Source organism: Syngnathus acus, chromosome 19 (genome assembly GCF_901709675.1).
Source record: "Syngnathus acus chromosome 19, fSynAcu1.2, whole genome shotgun sequence".
Taxonomy (NCBI): Eukaryota; Metazoa; Chordata; class Actinopteri; order Syngnathiformes; family Syngnathidae; genus Syngnathus; species Syngnathus acus.
In genome coordinates, this window is record NC_051103.1 from 6,919,252 (window position 1) to 6,944,588 (window position 25,337).

General features: G+C 48.0%; 4 protein-coding genes across 8 annotated transcripts; 3 read left to right on the forward strand and 1 right to left on the reverse strand.

The window, feature by feature from the left end:
* The first annotated feature begins 61 nt into the window (after window positions 1-61).
* Window positions 62-2,705, forward strand: hpdl (4-hydroxyphenylpyruvate dioxygenase-like). Of its 3 annotated transcripts, none has more exons than XM_037278913.1 (5): window positions 65-768; window positions 997-1,163; window positions 1,239-1,390; window positions 2,029-2,156; window positions 2,238-2,313. In XM_037278913.1, exons 1-4 carry the CDS (start codon window positions 113-115, stop codon window positions 2,149-2,151), a joined length of 1,098 nt encoding a protein of 365 aa, XP_037134808.1. In that variant the 5' UTR covers window positions 65-112; the 3' UTR covers window positions 2,152-2,156; window positions 2,238-2,313. The 3 variants fall into 3 exon arrangements, 2 of the variants coding, with proteins under 2 accessions (XP_037134808.1, XP_037134807.1); XM_037278912.1 differs by having other exon boundaries at window positions 70-768; window positions 2,029-2,147; window positions 2,303-2,705; XR_005101172.1 differs by lacking the exon at window positions 2,238-2,313 and having other exon boundaries at window positions 62-768; window positions 1,239-1,478; window positions 2,009-2,159.
* LOC119138691 (phospholysine phosphohistidine inorganic pyrophosphate phosphatase) lies at window positions 2,385-17,882 on the reverse strand. Of its 3 annotated transcripts, XM_037279001.1 has the most exons (10): window positions 17,712-17,882; window positions 17,327-17,514; window positions 16,963-17,116; window positions 16,818-16,881; window positions 16,620-16,712; window positions 16,433-16,524; window positions 11,250-11,350; window positions 3,591-3,651; window positions 2,684-3,072; window positions 2,385-2,589 (listed from the first exon to the last, which is right to left on the reverse strand). In XM_037279001.1, exons 1-7 carry the CDS (start codon window positions 17,867-17,869, stop codon window positions 11,251-11,253), a joined length of 849 nt encoding a protein of 282 aa, XP_037134896.1. In that variant the 5' UTR covers window positions 17,870-17,882; the 3' UTR covers window positions 2,385-2,589; window positions 2,684-3,072; window positions 3,591-3,651; window position 11,250. The 3 variants fall into 3 exon arrangements, with proteins under 3 accessions (XP_037134896.1, XP_037134895.1, XP_037134894.1); XM_037279000.1 differs by lacking the exon at window positions 2,684-3,072; XM_037278999.1 differs by lacking the exons at window positions 2,684-3,072; window positions 3,591-3,651.
* Window positions 4,042-9,369, forward strand: fam53b (family with sequence similarity 53 member B). Its single transcript, XM_037278973.1, has 5 exons — window positions 4,042-4,335; window positions 6,890-7,050; window positions 7,386-7,440; window positions 7,555-8,174; window positions 8,775-9,369. Exons 2-5 carry the CDS (start codon window positions 6,964-6,966, stop codon window positions 9,027-9,029), a joined length of 1,017 nt encoding a protein of 338 aa, XP_037134868.1. The 5' UTR covers window positions 4,042-4,335; window positions 6,890-6,963; the 3' UTR covers window positions 9,030-9,369.
* Window positions 17,883-18,056: 174 nt separating the features above from the next.
* oat (ornithine aminotransferase) lies at window positions 18,057-21,359 on the forward strand. The gene is made up of 10 exons (XM_037278904.1): window positions 18,057-18,205; window positions 18,750-18,952; window positions 19,029-19,253; window positions 19,319-19,414; window positions 19,481-19,608; window positions 19,781-19,903; window positions 19,988-20,116; window positions 20,198-20,311; window positions 20,383-20,527; window positions 20,598-21,359. The coding sequence occupies exons 2-10, from the start codon at window positions 18,766-18,768 to the stop codon at window positions 20,756-20,758; spliced, it is 1,308 nt and encodes a 435-aa protein (XP_037134799.1). The 5' UTR covers window positions 18,057-18,205; window positions 18,750-18,765; the 3' UTR covers window positions 20,759-21,359.
* Window positions 21,360-25,337: the final 3,978 nt, after the last annotated feature.

Sequence of the window (25,337 nt, forward strand, 5' to 3'; positions counted from 1 at the left end):
AACCGCAAATGGAACATATTACTGTTTTAATATGACAAGACGTCACGAAAACCAACGTTGATTGTAACTGGTTTAAGAGACGCACCCAATTAACGTTTTCCCCACATCCGACATGGCTGCCTACGTTAGACGGATGCACCACATCTCTCTGCATGTCTCCAATGTGGACAAACTGGCCAGCGACTTTATTAACAAATTCAAGTTCAACTTGTTCGCCTCCAGGCTGACGGAGCGGAGCCGGCAGCTGGTCTTCAGGACTGGAGCGGCGGTATTTATAGTCAATGAGAGGGCGAACCGAGTCCATTCTCCCCGGCCCAATGTCGAGCCGCCGCCGCCGCAGCAGGCGGAAGAGCAGCAACCGGCGGGATGCCTTTACGATATTTCCCCGCACTACCCGGTGGACACGGTGTGCAACGTGTGCTTCGAGGTGGACGACGTTCACGGTACGTTCGAGGCTCTTCGGCGTTTGGGCTGCAGTTTTCCGGTGCCGCCCACCACCGTGCGGGACCACCAGGGGAAGGTCACCTACGCTGTGCTGCGCTCTATAGTGGGCAACGTGTGTCACACGTTGATCGACAAGAGCGAGTACCGGGGAAGCTTTTTGCCCGGCTTTCTGCTTACGGAAGGCGGCCAAGAGCAGCAGCAGCAGCTTCCGTGGGCTGCCACGCACGTGGATCACATCACGTATGCGTGTCCCATCGGCAGCAGCCAGCAAGTCCTGAGTTGGTACCAACAACATTTTGGCTTCCAGAGGTTCTCCATCCATCGGTGAGAAGGCCAAATATTTTTGTTTATTTAGGTCTAACCGATTTTAAAGATGCCTTTTGTTTTTCCTCAATATTGCAATCACCATTTAATATGCAAATTCATTCTATTCAAAGTTCTCTCCCCAAAACTGCTCGGTCAAAAGCATCCCAATATGGGTTAAACACGGCGTGTTGTTTTGCACAAAACAATTCATGTTCTCCCAGTTGATGCGATGTGGCATCTTTGCAGAAACGACGAGACAGACGGCGGCTTTGTTATCCACCAGAAGGGCATCGGCCTCCGCTTAGCCGCAATGACATACTGGAAGTGCGACGAGTCGGGCCTTTCGCTGCCCGGCGCACAGCAAGACCAGCCCGACTGCAAGTTTGTTCTTGCAGAATCGCTGCCTGAGCAAGGTGACTACAGCAGCAAACAAGATGGCATGTTTGGAATTCCCTTTGTTGATTCAATGTTCTTGCACTGCCCTCCAGGCAGTAACCAATTGGACACTTTCTTGGAGGAGCATCGAGCGGCAGGGATCCAGCACATCGGGCTGTACACCAGGGACATCGTGGAGGCGGTGCGCAACATGGCCGACGCCGGCGTGCGCTTCTTCTCGCCACCACCTGCCTACTATACCGAAGTATGTGCAAACACCAAATGGTTCCAAGTCACATGAACTATTAGCTTTTCAAACAAAGGTGGCAAGAAAACACTGGCTTTAAACCCGTGGTGTCGCGCAGGGCTCTGTTTCATGATTACTTTTCCCCACACTTGACTCGATCATTGGTTCTTTACTTCAAAGCATGCAATGACTCATTGTTTAACTTCAAACCGGCTCAGTGACCTAGTGGTAGAGTGTCTGCCCTGAGACTGGAAGGTTGTGGGTTCAAACCCCGGCCGGGTCATACCAAAGACTATAAAAATGGGACCCATTGCCTCCCTGCTTGGCACTCAGCATTAAGGGTTGGAATTGGGGGGTTAGATCACCAAATGATTCCCAAGCGTGGCACCGCTGCTGCTCACAGCTCCCCTCTCCCCCAGGGGATGGCTCAAAATCACACGGGGATGGGTTAAATGCAGAGGACACATTTTATCACACCCAGATGTGTGTGTGACGATCATTGGGACTTTTTTGACTTTAAATTCACCGTGATTGTACCCAGTTTGTGCAATTAGTTTTCAGCTTAAAGTTCAAATTTTCCCAAATAGTTGACTCTACGAAATTGATGCCCAATCTCTGCTAATAACCTTTTGATTCTTAAACTTGTGGCATGACAGCAGGGCAAACTGCAGGAGATTGAGGATGCGGGACTGGATGTCCAGAAGTTGGCGCAGCACGGCGTTCTTGTGGACACCGATCCGGAGCAACGGTCCTTGTCAGACAGCGAGACGCAGAGGTGATCATTTGAGACATACCATATTAGGAATACTGCATCCATTTCCTACCTTGTTGAATCATTGTTAATGATTGCGAGGAATCTTTAATATGATCAGTGTCTTCACAATGGATGATCCATCACTATTTTCAACAACAGTGTCATCTCCTCTCCAGATACCTCCTGCAGGTGTTCTCCAAAGCCATCTTTGAGGAGGACACCTTCTTCCTGGAGCTGATCGAACGCCGGGGGTCGAGCGGTTTCGGTGAGGGCAACATCCGGGCCCTGTGGAAAATGCTGGAGACGAACATGGACGGCGAGAAGGCGGAGAGCGCACGCTAAAGTGCCCTGCGACAGTCACGTTAAGCGCTTTGACGCTTAATCCAAGTCTCTTTTCAACTGTTTTGCCCTTTATTGCTGGAGTTGGGTTCTTCTTTCCCCTGCCATCAGTGTGTTTGCGTATCTGTGTGAAAGCAGACATAAGACTTATCAACATGTCATGTTCTAAAACAGGCTGTAAAATAGCATCTTGAATCCAACTGACAAAATAAACTCACGTCAAACGTGTTCCTTGATTGACAGATGAGTGCTACGAGGCGTTACCTTAGTTGATCTCGAGCTTCCAGTGACGTAACAAATAAACAAAATAGCGGATCCTGTCGCAATTATGCCCGCAAATGGTGTAAATTAACCTATTAACGGCAAGGAAAGAGAGCGTGAAAATGTTTAAATTACTCAATCAAAACACAACTGGCATTTAACGAGAAAGTCCATCTATAAAAAAAGATGTCTACGGCAACCGAGAAAGCTCAGCTGAAATGTAAACAAAAGCTTCATTAACGTTTGTGACGGGTAGACAGCGCCCTCCTCGGGAGAGATGAACACACTGCAAGTGTGTCATAAACATGCCAAGACGTTTGCACCCCCAAGCACAAATCGTGTCTGCCTTTAAGGCAGACAGTCGAGAAGGGGGGCCACTGGGGGGATTAGTAGCACGCAACAGATGTTACTCCTTGATTAACAAAAGGGTTTCTGCCAGGGGTGCGGCGGCGCAGTTCCCACTCTTGTACATGACATACATGACTTGGCAAACTAGGGTTCCCACCACATGCTAAATACATAGGATACATGGAGAATCACAAAATTGCTTCATATTGCTTCATAAAGAACTAAAATTGTTTTCATCGCTTCGATTGCATATTTACTAACTTATTAATCAACCTAATGGATAAAATACATGTGCAAAAAACACCAATAAAGTTAGAGTTTGACATTTTACGGCTCCAAATGTACAGCTATCTACATTGCTCGTAAATAAGTCTAAATGACATGCATGACCGAGAAGATGTTTATTTGTTTAAAACGTTTTTTTAAATGACTTGGCCAAAAATGCTATTTGAGGAACAATATCACAAAATGAACACTTCCTGGCCAGTGCCAATCAAAGGGGAGCATTATACCTACTGTCATTGTTTGGTGGTTGTACATCAGCGTAGTATTTATCACATCTACTGTATTTTCGCCCCTGAAAAAACAACAACAAGAGGTGGTTAGTACAGTGAGACTTTTCTTACTTGAGTACTCATGATGGGGTTAAAGCAATGTTAAAGGTCACTTCCTGGACATCTGTTTGCCATAAATGTATTTATCATCCTTCCACCCTTTTTAAGGAAGTTTATTCTGGGAGTTTTAGAAAGCTAGATCTCACTACTAACCCCCACTGGGTCACATTGGTATGGTAAAGTTACCAGGTTAGAGGTTTTTTGTTATGGAAGAACTTTGTAATGGATTACTTTTCATGACAGCACGGCCGGATCGATCCATTACATATTTTCGAAATGGGCATTGAATAGACAAAACGGCACACAAGTTGGAAATATGAGTGTTTCACCTGGAATAACTACAAATATGCTAGCGTTTGTCGTAGAAGAATTCACGTATTGCTGTTCGGATGTCGACTTTAGCGTTGGGAATGTGTCACCCCTCCCGGCAGGCCGTGAATGGTTTCGTCCAGTGTGTGATGTCACGAGCAACGTTGGAACGCACTAGTAGCGCAGAGGACTTGAGTAAATGTTGCACTTTATCCCTCAACCTATTTACTGCGTGCTTGACACGCGCTGGCTTTGCATTTTTATATTTTTTGCTTGAATGTTTAAAAAAGCAGACCAGATCCCAACATGATCCAGCGACAGTGAAAATCAACGAGAAGGTAATGTTAGACACCACACTCATGTTTTGACTATTGCTGCGTTTATGTCAATACAATAGTCGGAAATACGAACTCTGTTTACTAACTTGTTAACTCTTTTACATGTTTTTCCGATCAACACAGGCAGTGATTGTTTGTCAAATAATAACTTTATATAGTTCTGAAAACCTTTTTACCGGACCGTGATCATGTTTCTTTTGTCTGTAATGTGTACTTCTTTTAATAGTGTGCATAAATTCACCGAAATTGTGTTTTCCCCCACGCACGGGAGTCTTCATTTACTGTCCGAAATAGATGTCGTTTATTATTGTTTATTTTTTTACTCTGTCATGGAAGATAAAGTCGGGAACTCGCATGGGGTACTGTGGCGTGAGAAGGGGTGAGGCAAAGGGGGCTCGGGCATCCACCTGAGGGTGGCGCGTGTGTGTGTGTGTGTGTGGGGGGGGGGGGGGGGGTAATTTTTTAGAATTGCAATTGCAATACAGTGAAATCGTAATATTATAGCTCAAGGTTATAATTGTCATAATCTGATAATGGCTCGTGCCTAGTCAGAAGCAAAAATGGCATACAAATAAGTTTAAAATTTGCCACATTAGTGCAAAAATGGTTCTATTTTGTATTATTTACTTCCGTATGAATCCAGATCGATTATTATACATACTTACCGTTTTGCTAGGGCTTGTATGATAAGAAAGTTAGATGTGTAAATGAAAGGTTTTGCAACACCTTGCCGAGAGCTTTTAAAAACGTGTTTTATTGTTATTTTTTCTTGTCACTTGTGTGTTCAAGTAAAGGCTATTACACTGGAATGTTGCCGTCTTATGAGTCCAGCAGAACCAGAAGTTTAAGCACTCGTTGCCGTCAGTCATTCAGTCACGGTGGGGCTCATAAACGCACCCCTTGAACTCCTCGATGTGACAATACATGTGGAAAATATTACACTGCACATTTGACCCTTTCTTTCTTTTTTTGTACAAGTGCAGACGATCCATTTACGAGCGGATCGCCACAGACCTCGTGTTTGCTCTCTAGCCTGCGTGTAACATTCTGTGGCCGCTAGTCACGGCAAAGTAATTCTCCTTTCGTGAGGGGGATCTCAGCTGTTAATGGTGGGACCCCCCCCCCCCCCCAAAAAAAGTGTTGTATGATTCTGCAGATGATGTACTTACATAGCATTTATACATAGTCCAAGATTGTTGCCCACCTTTTCAAAGTTGGAAACCTTCCGTGGGAATTAAGGGGAATCAATCAGGAAGTCATTTACAAGATTAAAGGTCGGCCCAGTTGGATTGAACATAAATTGATCGTGCCTGAAGAGTGAGGCACAAGAATGATGTCACAGGAAAGCGAAACTTGTTGTTTTTTGTTCTTGTTGTTTTTTAGCAAACAATTTCTATGAATTGAATTCCTGGGAACTTGTTCTCAATTCTGAAAGGTTTGTGAATAATAATATAATAATAATGACATGGGTTCTCTGAAAAAGGCCGAAGCTCTGAATTAGCAGTTTTGCAGAACCTTCATATAAAAGAGACGAGTGCGCTTCTGACAGGGCCCGGTGTTGTCGTGCTGCGCGGGTAGGAGGATGTTTGTGTTTTCAATTGTTTGCCCTTAATGGCCTCCGTTTTGGACGTCGCTCCTGCGCCAATGTATACAGTGGCGGCGATTATATGCGTGTGGGGGGGATAATTAAACAGCGGCCCCCTTGGGAGCGCGCCACTGCTTGGTGGCCATGCTGAGCCTTTGTGTTTATGGTAAGCGGGCAGCTGCAAGCTGAAGGAGACCCCCCGAGCCCCCCACGTCTGATGAGCGCCTCATTTCATTCATTCATAAATAGACGTAGGTGAACATAGCCTATGTTTCTTTTTAGTCCATCACCCTGGCACCTGCCCTTTAATTCCTAACAACAACTGGCCTTTGGGTGAATTACCACAGCGATTAGGCATGCTGCGTCCAAAAACTGGTTCCAACCGTCAATTAGCTTTGGTTATTTGTAGCGTGTCTTTTTTTTTTTTATGGCGTGCTTTGTCACAACACACCCTCTACATTATGACACAAGACAGAGTCCAAACGCGGCAAGCTAAAAGAAGTAGGCCACTACTCACGTACTTTCTTTTTCAGTCACTTGACACGTATGTCAGTGTTCCTTTCTTTTGCGCTTTTAGCAAAATCAATTTGTGAAAATGTCATCCGGTGAGTATTAGCAAATTTGCTACGTGCTGCTCGCATCCTCCACGACCAGGAAGGTTGTTTTGATAACCGCAAGGTCGGCTATTTCTGGACGCCCCCCCCCCCCAACAATGAGGATTGACTTACACAACTTTCACTTTGAGAATAACTTTCTATCCCGGACGGCTGTGAGTCGTCCTTTTAGAACAAAACACGTGTCGGATTCCGCGGTTTTGGTGACTTGGCGGTGAGAGCCTGTGGTGGTAGTTAAGTATAGGTAAATATGTTTAAAAAAAAAAAGGAATAGACAATTCCAGGAACTTGGAACTAAAAGCTACTAAGTTACTATAGTTATGAATGCGCTCAACTTGGTGTGTCTCTCCATCAGAATTGGCAGTTGAAGGAGCGAACATTGGCCATGGCCCACTTGACTGACATTCACCGGAACAGCTCAGGACCGGGATGTGCATCGCCATGGTGATCATTTGCAAGAAGAGGCCAGTAAAGGGCGGCGACAATGTAACGTGCAAAAGCGCACAGTTGGGCTCGGTGAGTGTCAACTTTTATTACAGCTCCGATTTTGATGTCGTTCACTTTACGATGGAAATGAAATGAAGCAGACGGGGACGCTTGTCTCGCCGTTACATTGAATTGCATCACGGCTCAATTTCTGGAGCTCCGTCAGCTGCGGCTGGCGTGTTTCCGTCACCCGCTCTCCATTTACTCCACTGGCTGTCACAATAGAGTCGTTGACGTTTCGCAAGTCTGACTCATTTCGTAGATCACGTAGGTGGAGGAGGAGAGGAAGAATTTTGTGCTGCCCTCTGGGCCATATGCAATGACGTCAAGATGCCTGCTTGATTTTTCTGGTCTTACTTCCATAGTTGCGGGCGCAGACCATGAGCCAAGGGACAACGCTCTTCCCTCGTGAACTTGCGGGTAAGAAAAGAGTCGAAAAGACCAAAGTCATGACATGTCGTCTTATCTCAGTTGAGGTTCCGGTGAGACTCCATTGAGGAAGGAATTTAAGCGCGTCTGGTGAATGTTTTGTAGATACAAGGCGATGGTGTGAGGTGGCACGCGGCTGCGCCTCGCCGCAGAGTCCGGTCGGCACGAGCCTGGAGAGTCTTTGGGACGTCCTGCCCGAGGTGCACCGGAGCACTTCCCAATGGGGCTGGGAGGTGGGCTCCGCGTCCGGTAGCATCAACAGCCTTCTGCAGGACCTCAGCTTGACGGAGGCCGCCGCGTCTTCGCCGGCACCGCCTAGCAAACGTCAATGCCGTTCGCTTTCCTGCTTCGACGAGCTGCAACGCTCCACCTGGAGACCCCAGGGATCCAGAGTGTGGACGGCGGTTGAAAAGAGGAGGTGCCACAGCGGCGGGAGCGTCCACCGTGGCGGAATGGCTCACACGGGCTTCCCGGCTATCCAGCGCAGCTGCAGCTTCAGCCTCCCCGCCGCCCCGGCCCAGCCCTTCTACCTCTCTCAGGAAGAGATCCCCGAGCCCGTCAGCTCGCCCGACTCCACCCCTGAGTTGGAGCGCCGAGGAGGGCCGGGGGGTCTGGCCCGTAGCCGCTCGCAGCCCTGCGTTCTCAATGACAAGAAGATGGGGGTCAAGCGCAGGAGGCCAGATGACATGCAAAGGCCCTCGCTGGATCTGGCAAAGATGACTCAGGTTGGTGGAGCAGCCATGATACGCATGAGTGGAATCCCCAAGATCACTGCTTGTGACGCCACTCCTTGCCGACATGGAAAAGCGGTCAAACTAGTTTCAGACAGTCACTAAGTCGTGAAACAGCTGCGGCAGAGGTCACGCCAGTGGGGCGTGTTTGTGAAGAGATATTGATTGGGATCGATTCAGCTTCAGCGGGCAGATCACAGGCCAGGCTCGGTCTCCTGAGATATCAATCAGCTTCTATAGACAGCCAGTCAAGGTCAGAGTAGATGATGAACCTGGTAGATGTTCTCACGAAGGGTCTTTCCAGTCATCTCCGGCACGGCCCGTTCGATGATTCGGTAAGCTAGCGAGGGGCTTTGACTGGGCTCCTTTTTCCGTCAAGCGCGAGGCAGCTGTTCCGTCTTCTCGGCATTAAAGCGTAAAGAGGGGATCATCTTAATGCGCAGCTGTCAGGATCCTGGCATCCGTTCTGCACGAGCTCCTCGTCCATGTATGCCTTGATTGTGCCACAATCACATGTGCCACACGTGGTGTTGTCACACTTAGAAGCATTAAGTTATTAACTGTAACATTTTTCTTTTTCGGCCATCTTTGCAGAAACTTCAGAACTTCCACAGCCTCAGCTGCCCGGGAATCTCAGGCCAGTCCGGACACAGCGAGGACTTTTCTACTAGCAACGCTTGGGACGACGTTGCGCCTATGACCAAGCACGAGCCGAGCGGCCTCGCCACGCGGGAGGCGGAGCGGCTCTCCACGCATCGTAAAGATACGGTGGCACTTTGGAGAGGCACCGGGAAGGACGCCTGTCTGCTCGGAGGCGAGCTGGACATTGAGCAGATCGAGCGGAATTGAGACTTGAAAGTCTTACGGACAAAAGGACGTTGTTGTTGGGAGTGGTCTTAAGCTGTCCCCGAAACTACGCAGGGGTTCTAAGTGTGTCTCAGGAGACAAAGCAATCAGGACGTGTCGAACGTCCAGGTGAAATAACAAGTCTTAATTTTTTTTCCTAACCCTGCGCCTTATCGCATTTTGGAGAATTTGCGGCAGGTTTGTACAAACGCTCTGCAGTGGGGAAGACCAAACAGGCAGAAATGGCACACACGGGAAAATGCGGCTTCTATTCCATAGCATTAATATTTTACAATTTGTAACGACAAGCGTATTTCTATATGAATAAACAGTTTGAAATGTGCCGTGTGTACGTTTTCTCTTTTTCTGATTTAGCTAGAGAAGAATATAATGGGGAGAGGACCTAAAGAGGATCTCTGCGGGTTACCAACTGAAGTTTTAATAAGTTATTTTGTATTTAATGCAACAATGCAAAGTGACCCAATTAAAGACAAGCCACAGCGTACTTGATGAGCCTGTGTTTGTGAAGCCGACCGAACAAGTATGATGTCGGTCGCTTTTTTTTTTTTTTAATTACGCCCGGAGTGACGGAGCTAAACTGCTGTTCACCCCAGAGGCCTAACCCCCAGCCCACGCAGGCTTCCTTGCACTGGGGGAAACAAAAGGGTCTTTTTTTTGTGCGAGAAGCCCGGCGCTTGTGAATGCGGGCCATGTGTCAGGCCGGCTTGCTAACCTCGCGGCAACCTCAACGGCAAGCAAACGTCCTCAACCACCCCTTAGCAATCAAACGATAGGAAGTGTTCTTTGAGGTCTTATCAGATGACAGTTGGCCCGACGCTCTCGCTCATGTCGTCAAATCTACAAGTCACACCCTTTCCTGTAGAAGCGCACCACAAATTTGAAGTAAATTAGACATAGCAAGCTTTGGGCTATAGGAGCTTCAAATACAATCTCAAATACCAATTTCAGAGTGTGCAGGTGTGCAGAGTTGAGTTGACACGCTGATTCCTGGTCAAGGGCAAGAGTGCACTCCAAATACTTCAGCCTTAGGTGCTTTTTTGTGAGATTTATTGCTCTTCTGACATAGCATTAGCTACACCTGCACAATCGAAGGGGCCCCAAAGATATGAATTTCTGGGATGGAGATGGTCTAACAGACAGACTCCAGGCTTTGTCGCGCCGTCTGCTCAAGGTGTCAGTCAGCTTAGCGTTGAAAATGACATCATCAGCTTAAGAATGAGCTTGCGAGCACTTTGCAGCGGGTTCCTTGGCCAATCAGAAAGAGGCGTGGCTTATGTCCTTTTTGGAGCATTTCATGAACTCAAATTGCCCATTAACAGTCAAGCTTGTGTCAGTTCACGGTGAAGTGAACCACGAAGCCTTCAATGAATCACTCGCCAATGGGCTTTTGTTCTTGGCGCTGGATCCATTCGGGTACGCTGGAAGCTCCGGGGCAGCCGCCTTCCAACAATCGTTTTTGTTTTGTTCAAGCTGGCCTGCCCGAGCCCACTTTCTCGCCGAGGCTAAACCTCAGCGCGGGACGCCGGAGTGAATGCTAACGAGCGGTTAATGATGTAACAATGAGGCGGCCGGGCCCCCGGGAAAAGCTTGGCCGTGACGCCGATGATGGTGAGACACTTTGAAAGGAGATTCCAGGGGCGATTGGTCACACTTGGCTTGCGGTTGTCGTCTCAGCGGCCAAGCTGCTTCCCGTTCCCAGATGTAGGAAAAAGGGAATTCCGGGTAGACATTAAACCATCCCAACGTCTGACAGATTGACAACTGTCATAGATCATTAAGATCTTTATTGAGTCTAACGTTTATGGACAAAGTAGTGAGACGAGGCATCAATAGCAAGCGTGCTTTCAAGTCGTCATTTGTGAGGAGAGCGTTCTGGCCCGCCAAACTCCACCCGGGGGAAACCGATACGAGCGTAACTGGAGTACGTCGGCATCCAGTCTATGACAATCATGGACTGACAGTGGTTACGTCACATGACGCTACAAAAAGGAACGACGACTTGGCTCAGCAATGTTGTGTAGAGAGACACTTTCACACGCTACTGACTACTGTGACCTGATAATTCTTTTTTGAATTCTGATTCGATTCTTATCTGTGTCAATCTAAGAAAGGAAGTTGACTGGATCGAGCATAATATGTACTGACCCGCTTTTTGAGTTTCCAGGGTCGTATTTCAATAATTGACACAAAGGTTTAAATCACCTTAGGGTTTCCCCCTGCGGTTGAGGATCACGTCCACAGCCTGGGCCAGGTTGTCGGCCGTCCCGTCGGCAATCACGCTCGGGTGCCTCTGGTCACTGGGCCTGAAGAGAACCCAAAAGGAGAAGAGTTGATGACAGGGTGTCTACCGGAAGATTCCGGTGCTAAATTGTTCCCAGGAGATCACAAGAGCGCACGTCAACAAAGTATGCGGAGCTGTCTCGATGCCTACGGGTGCAAACTACCAACAGGTGAGACTCAAGCGAACCCTGAGATGATGAACGCTACAAAACTATGTGTACACTCCAAGCCTTGTTAAAACAGCAGGTGTGTGTGTGTGTGTGTCTGTAAAAAAAGCACACGTGTAATTCCAGCAAAATAATAACAATAGTGTGAAACATTAGTTTGGTATCTGCATCCTATGCAACAGTTGGAAAGAGTAACAAAAGCCCCCACATGGCGCTGGTGGCGGCCATGTTTGGGCTCAGTGCCAAGCGATGGTTGGGAGATAAGGCGGCGTAATCAGCTGGTGGGGGAAATGCGATCGCTACCCTCATGCAGGCCCCCCTTTTCTTGAAAAGACAAGAGAGGCCTCCTTCATTCATCCGCATGACTGCCCCCAGACTCATTTATGGAGAGGAGGCCTAAATGCCCCCCCCCCCACCCGTCTTGGACCGAGCCACGGGTCGAGGCTCCAGATGGGCACCGGGCCCCCGCGTCCACCCCATGTGCTGAGTGTGTGGCACACACACTGCCATTAATCTGCACTGCGAGAACTCGCCAAGGCACCGTGGCAAATATTTGCACGCCGCCAGAAAGGAGGCCAGGCGCTGGGCTTTGCAAAGAGAAGCTATTGAATGGTGAACGGCGCGGGGAAGCGCTGCCTGCCGTGCGTTTGTCAGCCGTCGGACGTTTGGGTTACGTGAACCGAGCCGCTGATGGTCCCGCGGTCGCGTCTCCCGTGCGGCCTCGACGACGGATCCACTTCACAAACATGAAGCTCTGCTTTGCTTCATGAATAATGAAGAAGAGAGAGAAAGAGAGAGAGGCTAAATGGCAGCATGCACAATTTAAGACAAAGCATCTTGTGTTACCCGATGAGGTAACGCGTCCTTCAGGTCCACGCAATACGGAAGGGACGGCACACACGCGACGTGGCGAGATAGCGGGCCACCTGGGTGACTTTCGCACGGCCGCGAGGTCATTCAACAAAATGCCGGCCGGCCAGTCGCCAACTCCGATGACTCACGCTCGGCCAAGTCGGTCAATGATCGGCCAGAGACGACGAGTTCTACTCTCTGGGATGGCGGGGACGTTTGTCACCATCCTGTGATAAACCCCAGAAGGTGCCGCACCTAGAAGCTCACAGCCATTTTGGAAGTGGACAGCAGACTTACACATAATTGAGAGAAAAACCATCACAGTGGAAATTCAAAGCAGCTGTCGATGGTGCCGTATGAGAACCGGGCTCCCGTAAACATGAGTGACGTGAGCTGGAAGCAGATACAAATGAGTCACAGCGTTGCCTCGCTGTCATATTATGTTCCATTTAATGTTTGAAGCAGACGTGTCAAGTGTCAGCTTCAAATGTGACTTTCAGCTGCCTTCGAGAAAACCGTTAAATTGGGCCTTTTTTTTTCTTTTTTTTTTTAGCACACCGTGAGAATGCAGATAAGACCCAAATGAGCGTCGACGTGGAAACCTCAAGAGTGACCCGATTTTGGTCTGAGGGTGGTGACGTGCCGAATACGCCCTCGCTGTTAATCACAAGTGCCAGATGCTAACGTAGCATTCTATATCTTCTTCACTCAACTACTTCTGGTCTGACAAGTCATTCTGGACCTGCATACTTCAAGGTCATTCTCATCAGATAATCTCTTACAGCAACACATCTGCTTTTTTTTTTTTTTTTAAATAACACAACGTGGTACATAACTTCACCTGGCTTCGCCGAGAGGGGAATCCCATTTATGAGCGAAGCGGCGGCGGCGACGCCGAAAAGGAAAAACAGTCATAGGGCTGCCAACGCGAGGGTGGAAAAACCCACGAGTCAGTTTGTTGCCGAGAAGGTTTTCACACTGCACGCTTGGCGAGAAAAGCACCTTTCTCACCCTCACGAAAACAAACTCCAAAACGCCAAGGGGAAAGGGAAGGCTGCCGCTGTGTGATGTCACCCGTTTTAAATGCGGCCCCGAAGAATGCTCTGAATGAGGTAGAGAAAGACAAAAGCGTCTTTCTGCTCGCATGCTCGTTCATGACACGATGCAGCTGCGGGGCTGCAGACTCAACTGAGGCGGCAGTGTTATGTCAACAGACGGTGACAGATGTTTAAATCTGCGGCCTTCGCACACACGCAAATGGCTTTTTTCGGCCACCTGACTGCAAACGTTGAGTCGAGCAGCTGAGGTTGCTTAAGCGGGCGGCAGCAGAGAGAAGTCATTGGTGGAAAGGCGCCTGAGAGCGAGACAAGATGGAGGGATCCCCAAACTGACTAAACCGCTCTTGCTCCTTTCCAACGCAAACACATCTCAAGCTGAACAAGCAGGAAGTTTTACTTTGGATCTCTTGGGTTGTTAGCGCTTCAATTTAGCATTTGCCAATCTTGGGCTTTCAACGATTTTCATTCATTCTAACATCGAGATAGTCCTTTATAAAAAACAAACACTACAGCCGGGCGAAAAAAGCAGTACAAACACACCAGAATCTCTTTTTAATAAAGTTTTCCATACCGTGCGCCGCTACTTAGATGGGGAATTAGCAATTTATTATAAACACTCGGCGATCCTGCACTCGTTGAACCCGGCGTTCCCCTGGGCTGAGTCTTATGCCCGTGGCTTTTGTTTTCTCTTAACACACTGTTATCCTTCCTGGACAAAAGTATTTTCACCAACTCAGATGCAGAAGAGACAGCGATAAAAGAGCTTTGGCTGCTGACGACTTTCTCAGTCTCCTACGTCAATATCGTAACGTGCAAGAGCGTTTTGTTGCAGCTGAGGGACTGCTGAGTCACACATAATTAAAAAGGAAAAATGTGCCAAAAGCAATTCAGGCAGTGTGGACTGGCTAATGGTAATTGCAATGTAGGAAGTTGGCAAAAAATCGACATAATAGCTACTGAGTAAAGCCACATTTGGTTTCCAAGTTCTGATAAGTCAAGCAAGGTGTTTGCAATATTTGCAGCATTCCGACGGACAAAGCACTGGCCGACACGCTCCGCTTGGAATCTGAGCAAGAAGAGGAAGCAGGAAAGCCTGCAGCCAGACGGATGTTTCAAACCGGTGATTTCTGCGGAATATTCGACTTAAAGCATCGGATGCAAATGCTAACCGCAGAGAGGACCGACGGGTCAGAGAACAAAACGGCGTCCCGGAGTCTGCCGGACGGACCAGGCAATCGTTGCCAAAATTGATTGCGTTTACGTTTCGCTCATAGCTGCCAATTGGGAACAACATGGATTAGTCTGGAAGTTAATTAGCAAGCGTCAATGATATTGCAGCAAATACATTATGCGAGGCATATTGGAACGTAACGTTGACACGATTGTTGGCGCTTTAATCTGTGAAAGAGAAACCAACATGTTCCTTTTTCAGTGCCATCCAGATAAGCGATAAGATGCACTTGAGGTTAGAGACACCTGATGACACCGATTACAACCCACGCCGACAAAAACGAAAGAGTGGTTGCGGTCCATGTCCTCGAAGTGGATGGAAACAAAGATAAAATATCATCCAACGTTTGTTGTTTTGTTCTTGCGGGGTTTTTGTGATGCTTCACGGGCAAAACTCTCACTTCCTGACTGTTGAGCCGTTCCCCAAAGACTATCCCGCCTGACCTGCTGGAAAACCCTGACTTCAGCTTTCACGTGCAGCCGAGCGTGGGCGCTCCGCCGGGCCTTGTGATTTACACTGTAAACCGTTTTGAAGGCGGCAATGGCGGCTGCTGTGCGAAAATGTTTGTCGTGCGTTCTCATCTGCCAAACTCCTATGAGAATGCACAGCATGTCCCTTGTTTATTTAGGTGTTCCTAATCATGTGGCCGGCTACACTCATGTTCTTGTGGAGGGATGGGGGGGGGATGCGGCCTTGCATGTACACTACATGTGAAACTGATTACAGCCTCCATTGGAAGCCTTTTTTTCCTCTCTCTGCAGCTTTGTCAAATACACTCGAGTCAAATCAAGAAACACACATGACCAACGAGTTCCTTCTGGAAACATATCCTGCAGGCCCAACAAGATAATCCCATCAAGTTTGTGTCATTAAATGTGTGGGAAGGCCCACGGTCTGGAGGAAAAGAAACTTATTTGAATAACATGCTCGCGCTGGGCCGTTTGAACAATGACTGTGGGTTATTTCTCGTCATTGTTTTCAATTCTACAGTACAAGAACGATTGATTATGGGTGCGACTTTTGCAGTCGTTTGGTTTATTTGTATTGTACGAGTTGGCGGTTATTATGAATAAATGATGTGTTGACTGATCTGATAGATTACTCTAATCCGCACAGCTACGATAAGAACCTTCAGTGATTTGTCTTTTTCTTCCTGGTCCGGGCCCGGCTGGCCTATTTGCGGCCGGCTCTTTTTCCTTCCAGCCTGATGGGAAGCAGAGGTCTGCGCGGCATCTGCTCCATGTGGAAACAGCTGTGTTTTCCCACATCTGACTGGGAGTTTAGAGCGCGCCTCGGCTCCACCAAACAAAGCTAAAAAAGCTGAAGCAGGCTTCTGCTGCTGCTGCTGCTGTAGCATCCACCAACTGAAGACGTGCTTTTTCCTAGTTTTCTCCTGAGATGGCACAAATCTGCATTTTAACACGCAGCTTGCACACTTCGCTCCCCCACCCCACCCCGGAGCCACAAAAGCACTTTTTTTCCTCGCAAATGTAATCACCAGCATGAGTCCGTAATTATTCTATCGTCAAGGCACCCGAGCAGCCTCGCATCATAAATATGTCAACCGTACAGAGATTCGCCTGTGCTATTTTTGGAGGCATCTCAATCAAATGTACTCATCTATAAGTTTGACCCAAAAAAAAAAAGGAACATCGGTGGGATAAACAACTGTTGTTCGGCGCCCTCTGTTGACAACTAAGTGAAAGTGTTTTTTTCTCCAGAGAGCCAGACGGTATTTTACAGCATGTCTAGAAATGTTTTTTCTCATGAATAATTAGTGTTCTGTAATCCACCAACCTGTATTTTCCTGTTCGGACTTGCACACCTTTCATTCCGACTTGCTGGGCACCGCCAACATCGTTCACCAGATCGTCGCCAATCATCATCACCTAGCGGAGCGATGAAAATGTATTTGTAGTAACAAATCTGCGGTCCAAATGACAAGGTGATGTCCGGCATATTGCTTTACGCAAAGTATCCCTACCTCATGTGGCTGCAGAGCCATGTCGTTGAGAACGCTCTGGAAGAACGTGGCAGAGGGCTTCCCGATGACCTCGGCCTCCACGTCACAAGCGTACTAGATGAAGACAAACACATGTAGGAAACCCAGAACTAAACAGAAAGTACAGAAGCATCCAGTCATGGTGACTAGCAATCCCATCTCGTGTGATGGCCACTGTACCTCCAGAGCCTTCATGTAAACTCCCACATCAAGCTTCAGACCATCCGTCTCTTTGTAATACTTTCTGTGGACAGAGAGCATGAGATACAATGTTAACCACGCTATGATGAACATATATGATAAATAAAAATAATATCCACGATACCCTTTTCCGAGAGAGAACAAGGTTGGCTTCTCTAGGCCGATCAGGACCCTGAATGCTTCATTTAAGTTGGCGTAAGAGAACCTTTCAGCCGCATCACCGATCACCACGCAATTGGGATCGCTCGTGTCGATACCGTCAAACTCAGGCAGAAGCGCTGTCGGAAGACACAAAATAACAATGCGACTAATTCATTCATGCATGCACATTAGTTTTGTGTTTTGGACCATTATTCACAATTGTTTTTTTAGCAGCATGAGCTTCAGGAAAAAAATAATTATTTCACACTGTTTGAGTATTAGATGGAAAATAAAACGAATCATAAAAAGTCAAATTAAAAACCACTTGACGTATGAGCAGGCAGTACCATCGTAGACCAGCAGGTGGGGCCGCAGCCCTCTTTGCCTCAGCACAGCAACTGCTGCAGGTGCAGGAGAGAAGACCTCACTGACACAAATGTCAAATCCCAATCTTTGGAGTTTGGCCACAAACTTCTCTCTCGCAGCCTGAGTTTCATTGGTACAGAATCTCAACTTCAGGTCGGACGCTTTGAGCCTAACACATAAAAGCAAGCCAGAGTATCCAGTGATGAGATGATCACGAAACACAATCCCATTTCCGCACAATAGACCAATCACAATTTATCCGTCACTTTTCCAGCCAATCAGAAAGTGTGACGTTCCCAAGAAGGGCGAGCCCCCGAGCCAATCTGACCAACCGAGTAGATCTGGTACCTACAGTTACAAACTCACTTCCTCACGGCTTCGACGGAGCCAGGGATGGCCACTCCGTCCCCCTCCCCGCTGTCATACAAAACTCCGCACATGTCCAGTATGACGCCTTTTAAATTCGTAGCGCAGCTCGGCCAGCAAGTGTCCGCCATGACGACTACCTCTCTCGTTCTGCGCATGCGCGACAGCAGCGTGATACCAGCTGTCAACTTCTTACGATCACGTTAAAAGACAAAAAATACGTTTAAATAAACAGATTTACGACACATATTAAATTTAACAAAATAATAATAATAATAATAAAGACTTCACGAGCCGCACTGTTGATCTTGCAATCAAGGCGAATGTTACAACATGGGGGCGTTTCCTGTGACGTCACGCTTAGTATATTTCCGTGCCTGGCAGGCGATTTGGCTCAGAAATCTGATCCGACCGGCTCGGCACCGACCAACATCGAATAAGGATAAACCCAGCAGACAAGCAGACACACGACGATTACATTCCACCTCGTTCTGGTACTGGCTTTGTTCTCTTCCTCTGCCTTCTACACTTGACAGCTAAGATTATTTGAGCTACCTAGCTAAAACCGTGGAATACCACGTAAATGTGTAGCCAACGTGGATGTGCTGATTTTGATCATAAATGACATTACATTGCATAAATCAGCCAAAGAGTTGTTGTTTTTAGCTCTGTGCTCTGATGTCTGTGTGGGGGTGTGTTTGGAGGCTGGTCCTTTAAGCCTATCATCTTTCAGGGGCAGATGAAACTCGACTGCACTGCCAAATTTAGGACACTTATCTCCTGTACTGTTTACAGTTTAACAACGTGAGTGTCCTAGGTGTATTTTGTCCTTTGCAGGGTGGGGGGGGGGGGGGGCTCTTTCTTTCCTCAGTGGGAGCTAAGTGGTGGTCACCGCCTTTTAACTACGCATCACAAAGCATACAATGTTTACTGTGCTTGAAAGACTTTAAAAAAAAAAGACGGAAAACGGCTGGGACGTCACCACTGCACAGCTACCCTTGACTGGCTCGCACTGTGTTTTCCACCTTTTTGCCTTAGACGAACGCACACCAGCATGAAGTCATTGATTATCCAGATCAGTCGCAGCCTGAGGAGCTCTGCGCCGCACCGTGGCGTCCACTCGGCGGCGCGTCCCGCCTCTGCACGCAAGCCGCTCACCTCGGATGAGATCTACGCTCGTGAGGAGAAGTACGGCGCGCACAACTACCATCCCCTCCCTGTGGCGCTGGAAAGGGGCGAGGGTGAGCTAACACGCTGCATGAAGAAAACTCAAGGAATTGAACTTAAGTACTGAGTCTGTTTTATCTTCTGATCCAGGAGTCTACGTGTGGGATGTTGAAGGCAGCCGCTACTTTGACTTCCTGAGCGCCTACAGCGCCGTCAATCAGGGCCACTGCCACCCCAAGATCATCGCCGCCCTCACCGACCAAGCCTCCAAGCTCACGCTGACCTCCCGAGCCTTCTACAACGACGTGCTGGGCACCTACGAGGAGTACGTCACCGCCATGTTTGGCTACGACAAGGTCTTGCCCATGAACACCGGTAAGGAAAAGCGCGTGCGTCTGTTTTGGAGCACGTGAGAGACGCTGACGGCCATCTTGTCAAAGGTGTGGAAGGCGGCGAGACGGCCTGCAAGCTGGCTCGTAAGTGGGCCTACAATGTGAAGGGCGTGCCCAAGAACAAAGCCAAGATTGTTTTTGCTGGTCAGTGAAACTTCAAATAAAGTCAATTTGCAATGCATGTAGTAAAAAAAATTCTTTGTGTACCAGATGGCAACTTCTGGGGCCGCACGCTGGCAGCCATCTCCAGCTCCACCGACCCCAGCAGCTACGAAGGCTTTGGCCCCTTCATGCCCGGATTTGAGCTTGTGCCGTTTAACGACATTCCCGCGCTTGAGGTTTGGTTTTGGGTTCTAGCAATCAAAATAAGAGAGTGAACTGAAGTTTAACTGGATTGTTTTGTACCGAAGATGTTGTTGTTTTTTCTGCACCAGAAGTGCAACTGCTTATTTTCTCTGTGTAAACCGAAAATAGGCTTGACCATGTTTTGGTCTGGCACGTGTGTTGCAGAAAGCTCTCGAAGACCCGCACGTCGCCGCCTTCATGGTGGAGCCAATCCAGGGCGAGGCGGGCGTGGTGGTGCCTGACAACGGCTACTTGACCAAAGTCAGGGAGCTGTGCACGCAGCGCAACGTGAGGACGCTATTTTAGCCTCGTGCTAGCCCGAAGATAGTCTAACTTGATTTTTTAAAAACTTGATTTCAAAATGTGTTTCAGGTTCTGTGGATCGCTGACGAGGTGCAGACGGGTTTGGCGCGAACCGGGCGGCGTCTGGCCGTTGACCATGAGCAAGTGCGGCCAGATATTGTCATCCTGGGGAAAGCGCTCTCGGGAGGGGTTTACCCAGTAAGTGTTCTTTTTGGTTATTTTTTTCTAAGTTACAAATGTTGTCTTTTGTACAAGGCCTAACAATTGTGTACGCGTCAGGTGTCGGCCGTGCTGTGCGACGACGAGGTCATGCTGACCATCAAGCCCGGGGAGCACGGCTCCACGTACGGAGGGAACCCCATCGCATGTCGGGTTGCCATTGCTGCCCTTGAGGTCAGAGTTACATCATTTATTTGATCAAACCAAAAAAATGAACCCCTCCCTCAACTAACACTTTTTTGCAGGTGATGGAGGAGGAGAAGCTAGAGGAGAACGCAGAGCAGATGGGACGGCTGCTGCGCTCGGAGCTGAGGAAGCTGCCGTCCGACATTGTGAGCACGGTGCGAGGCAAGGGCCTGCTCAACGCCGTGGTCATCAAAGAGACCAAAGGTAGCCGCGCCGTTTGCCCGCGTTTGTCCCAACGGGGGCGCTGACGAACCACGTGTCGTTCCCCGCTCAGACTACGACGCGTGGAAGGTGTGCCTGCGCCTCCGCGACAACGGCCTGCTGGCCAAGCCCACCCACGGCGACATCATCCGCCTGGCTCCGCCGCTGACCATCAACGAGCCCCAGTTGAGAGAGTGCATCGACATCATCTACAAAACCCTCGCCGCGCTCTAAAAAGTACTACACATATCACTCATCTGTTTTTGCTCCTCTTCACTTGACTCGGCATATCGGTTTAGGGCTGATTTTTCAAGGAACTAGTTATAAGTGTTACAGATGAAATGGCTACTTTTGTCTAAACAAAGAAGCACTTAAGCCCCAAGCTATGAACAAGTATGACTTGTTTGTGAATGTTGAACTACAATTATGCAGTAATGAATTTAACAAATGGAGCGCTTATCAAAACGTACAAAACCTTTTCACGATAGCCGAGAGAGGGACCGGGAATGTTTATGCGCAAATATTGTGTCACCCTGCGGTGTTACTGGTTAAAAAAAAATTGAAAAACTCCTTCAAAGATGCAACGGAACAGAAACTTGAAGGTTTGACTTTAGAATTTTGTTTAGTTACATTGTATGTGACTTATTAGAAGTGCACACAGGATTTCAAGGATCAGATTTGAACGTTTTTGGGTGTTTTTTATAGTGAATGCATCCATGTGGATGGGCACTGTTACGATAGCAGAGCATCACGTAACCACGGTTACTGTCACTCAAGGTTCCAGCATATTTTCATTTCCAAAAATCTTGAATTTATTCCAATAAATTATTGCAGTTAACAATGGTGTGAAGTGAATTCTATAGCATCTCGAACAGAAGTGACAATGGAACGTTTGGCAATTCTGCAATGACAAAGACTGCCACTAGGTGGGGTGGTGACCTCAATTGCAAAAAAAGGCAACGTGGGAACTAAACATTACAGGTGCATGAGTACACTAGAATAGTGGGGCTCATTTGTTGTACTGGTGAAAAGTAAAAGACTACCCAATTTTTATCACAGTTAAGACTAATTGAATCATGAATCAATCTTACAGCAATTATGTTGCAACTTCCTAAGAGTAAAATCCAAAAGTTGGCCTCATAACTGTATTATGCTAAGATGATCCGCAGTTGTCGTTTTGGAACGGGAGGCCTAAGGAAGAGGACAACGGCGCCCAGTCAGTGTCTTCAATCAGACCGCTCGCGCTCTCACGGGACAGCTCATTATTCCGTATGGCAGCCAGCCGAGCGAGGCCTCCGAGTTTGCTTGTGAAATATGAGCGGAATTCCAGGTTGGCAGCAGCAAGCGGTCTTTTGTCGCCAGGTGACAACGCGAGCGAGGCCCCTCCATGCGTCGCCGCCCGAGCCCCTTTTCGTAAACGAGCTTCGATTTTTGGCAGGGCGGTGACAGGTTGGCCGACGTTGACGAGTGAAACGTTGATCGACTCGGACCTAGGCTAGGCAGACATTATTTCATGGCTAATAACTTCCTTCTGGTACTCTTCCGTTTTGTGCTAAATATTACAAAATGGCTCCGTTGCTCTAAATTCAATTCATAAAAACATCGAGCCCTACAGCCAAGAAACGTCGACTTGGGGGAATTATGAGTAATGGGTTTTCTCCCTCTACCACTGATAAATGATATTAATGTAGCTCGCTTCTGCATTAAGTTTACGACTTGGGAGTGCGCTGATAAATGACACTTCATCTTGAAATAGAATTGCGCATGGGCCATTTTTCCCGTGTGAGTTGCCAGTGGGGAATAGCTGCACTCTGTATGGATGAGGCCCGAGCGTGCACAGCCATTAGGAGCCAGCGTTGCCTCCTGGGAGCTTTTCTTTCCATTAGCACCTTTGGCACTATGTCCACTGGTTTAGTACCGAGGACACTTTGGTGCGTAGATGCAATTTTCCCCCCGAGTCCATCCGTCCCTCTGTAATGTTACATTTATTCGGGACTAACTTCTCGTCCCGGCTGGCTTATTCCACTTCATTCATGTTCATCAGAATGCCGTGTTTAGACGAGCTGGGCCGCACAGACAACATTATTGTCAGGCAAATGTTTGACTTGTTCCCCTTTAATCATAGCTGCAGCCGTAAAACCAAATCCTGTCGCTCGAGCGTTCCAGCTGGTGCGCCACACCTCCTAATATAACTTTTTGGCCCTGGAAACGCCAGTTTGGCTTCCCGGTCCGTCGGTTACGAGCGAGCGACTCTCGAGGCTCTCATGTGGCGAGCGTGAATGCCCAAACGACCGTAAAAAAAAATGGGTACATTTCACCGTAAAATGTGCCTGTGACTATTCGGAGAAGCCGAAAGCCGCAGACAAACAGAAGGACGGAAGGCCAGAAGTGTCTCGAGCACAGATAGCGCCCATTACTCGGACTACAAGCGGAGAGGCGCATCTGTATGCATGGAACGGCTCCGGCTGCACGGAGAGTTCAGCGACACCGGCGAAGCCGTCGCCAGCTTGAGTAATAAGCAAGCACTCAGCTACGAGAGGAGACGGGAGGGGAGCCTGCAGGACGGCGACACGGCGGCGAGCCACCTCGCTTCTCCTCTACGTGCCAGAGCGAGAGCGATGCCGTGTGATGTTTCACAATCAAGCATACTCGGCCGAGCGTGGCGAGCAGCTGGACCTGCTTGCGATTAGTATGCCCCTCGTACAGCCAAGTTCAAACACAAAGCCCGGCCTGCCTTTTTTTCGTTGTTTGTTTTTTAGATATATCAAATTTGATTGAAAATTTGCGACGGCAGTAAAGCGGCGCTTTTGTCGAGTCAATAAAAAGCACTGAGAGTGAAGAAAAGCGAAATAATTGTAATCCTCTGGTGGAAACATCTCCAATGACAGCACATTCCGCGCTTGCATTTTCATAACGCCGCAGATTTATAGCTTCAATAGTCGCCTTTTAATGAAAGTCCGCTCTGTTCTCTGCTTTTTAGTCGCCTCAAGCGTCACTTTTTGGTTCTTGCCGTCTTTACAAGGGATGAAAAAAAATAAAAATTGTGCGTGGGGGGGATGAAGTGACTCGTTATTGCCAACATGGCCGTCTCGCAGTTATTTGGATAGCGCCGGAAACTTTTCGAGCGACAAACTTTTTTTTGTCTCACGGGAACACGAGGAGAGAAAAGGCCACTCGATAGTCGTGGAAGAAATGGGCCAACGTCCCAAATGCATCTCCAGGAGATGTACACTTGTTTTAATTAACTGACAGGAGGGAATGAAGGCAGGAAGGAAAGCGGCACTTGGATGAGAGTGGTAGAAGAAAGAAGGATGGGATTTTATTCTACAAATCATAATATTCCAATAAAAAGAGGGGCCTAGAATGAAAGCTAGCAAGGTTCACTCCGTTTTCACATTTACAGCGTTCTTACGCAACATGCTTTTTTTTTTTTTTTAACACCTCCGCTTGTTTACGATTGCGTGAGATGAAAATAGTGAGTTTGAGGCGATAAAGGAGGCCTCGGTGTGCCTTCACAAGAGCCCGAGGTAGTCATCTGCGCGTGGCTGATAAAGACGCTCATTAATATTCATGAGGATGCATTACTAATTGTGGATAATCCCATGGGTGTTTTTCTTTTATTCACATTCCATTTTAGGGAATGTTTGCCAATGATTGAATGACGCAAGTCGTAAGCGCGTAACGGAATACCGAAGCGCTCAAAACAAAACGTGCAAAACATAATGACGTTTATATATATATATATATATCGACGTGGCCTCTCCATTGCTCCAAATTTGCAAGACTAAATCGAGTTGCAAAATAGTTGTTCGATTTACGTCTTTCGACAGCGCAGGTGACAGGATTTTAGCAGCAGAATGTTACAATATGTCAAGTATGTTATACAGAGCGTAGCAAGCAGAATTGCCTGGCCCTCCCGCCTCCATTTTCCCCCTCCGTCCGAGACGTTTGCTTTTCCACTCGGCTCTCCGGCACCTCGGTGACACGAGCTCCCGTTATTTTTTTCATCTTCGCAAATTCCTGAATAACAGATCGTCGAGTGTTACATCCCGCATCGACGAACGTTTCCTATATTTATAGATGGGCCTTAAAATAGCTCGGCGGGTGACCCCTTCCAGTGAGCTGTGGGACGGGGGGCTCCTCCCTCCCCGCCCTCCCCCCTGCCCATGTCAGGATTGAAACACTGCTTCTATTGTACGGCCCTGGAACATGACCTTCATTAGTACAGTCACGCTGTCAAAACAGCGCTATGCTAATACAACTTAGCTTTGACCAGTTACACTATACGTGAGCATAGCAAATGAAAGCTAGCCATAGCATTCTTGCGTTTTCCGCTATTATTAAATGCGATGGGATGTGTGAAACGACCCGCCGCGCTTTTAATAGAAGCCAACAACTGTGAGTTCGCCTGGGATCAGGGTCAAGATGTAGTCATGACTGCACGGCCTTCACACACTCTCCTCGGAAGCAAAAAAGCTGAGTCAAGCGCCAGCCGAACCACCAGACTAGCCCCCCCCCCGACGGCCTAAACCCCCCGGGGTGCCAAAACCAGACATAGCAACAAAACAGTGACGACAAAATAAAGAGGATTGAGGGTGAATCACTCCAAGGTTGAAATTCCCTCAAAAACGATCACATCTTTTTTTTTTCTTTTTAATAAAAGTTGACAAAATCATCATGGAGCCACAGAAGGATTCATGAGGCCCGATGATGAAATTGTGGAAAGAAATCTATACAGTGAGTGAGCGTGAGGAAGCCAGACCCCCTGAGGAGTCTGCCCGCTTCTTGCAATAAGCGCCTGCAATAATAATCA

Coding starts and splice junctions, on each gene's coding strand:
- fam53b (XM_037278973.1), top strand. CDS start 6,964: ATGTGCATCGCCATGGTGATCATTTGCAAGAAGAGGCCAGTAAAGGGC. Junction 7,051..7,385: donor AAAGCGCACAGTTGGGCTCG/GTGAGTGTCAAC, acceptor TTACTTCCATAG/TTGCGGGCGCAGACCATGAG. Junction 7,441..7,554: donor CTTCCCTCGTGAACTTGCGG/GTAAGAAAAGAG, acceptor AATGTTTTGTAG/ATACAAGGCGATGGTGTGAG.
- hpdl (XM_037278912.1), top strand. CDS start 113: ATGGCTGCCTACGTTAGACGGATGCACCACATCTCTCTGCATGTCTCC. Junction 1,164..1,238: donor AGAATCGCTGCCTGAGCAAG/GTGACTACAGCA, acceptor ACTGCCCTCCAG/GCAGTAACCAATTGGACACT. Junction 1,391..2,028: donor CACCTGCCTACTATACCGAA/GTATGTGCAAAC, acceptor GTGGCATGACAG/CAGGGCAAACTGCAGGAGAT.
- LOC119138691 (XM_037278999.1), bottom strand. CDS start 17,869: ATGCGCAGAACGAGAGAGGTAGTCGTCATGGCGGACACTTGCTGGCCG. Junction 16,882..16,962: donor TTGTTCTCTCTCGGAAAAGG/GTATCGTGGATA, acceptor CTCTGTCCACAG/AAAGTATTACAAAGAGACGG. Junction 16,525..16,619: donor TGGCTCTGCAGCCACATGAG/GTAGGGATACTT, acceptor TCGCTCCGCTAG/GTGATGATGATTGGCGACGA.
- oat (XM_037278904.1), top strand. CDS start 18,766: ATGAAGTCATTGATTATCCAGATCAGTCGCAGCCTGAGGAGCTCTGCG. Junction 19,609..19,780: donor ACGACATTCCCGCGCTTGAG/GTTTGGTTTTGG, acceptor CGTGTGTTGCAG/AAAGCTCTCGAAGACCCGCA. Junction 20,528..20,597: donor GGTCATCAAAGAGACCAAAG/GTAGCCGCGCCG, acceptor TTCCCCGCTCAG/ACTACGACGCGTGGAAGGTG.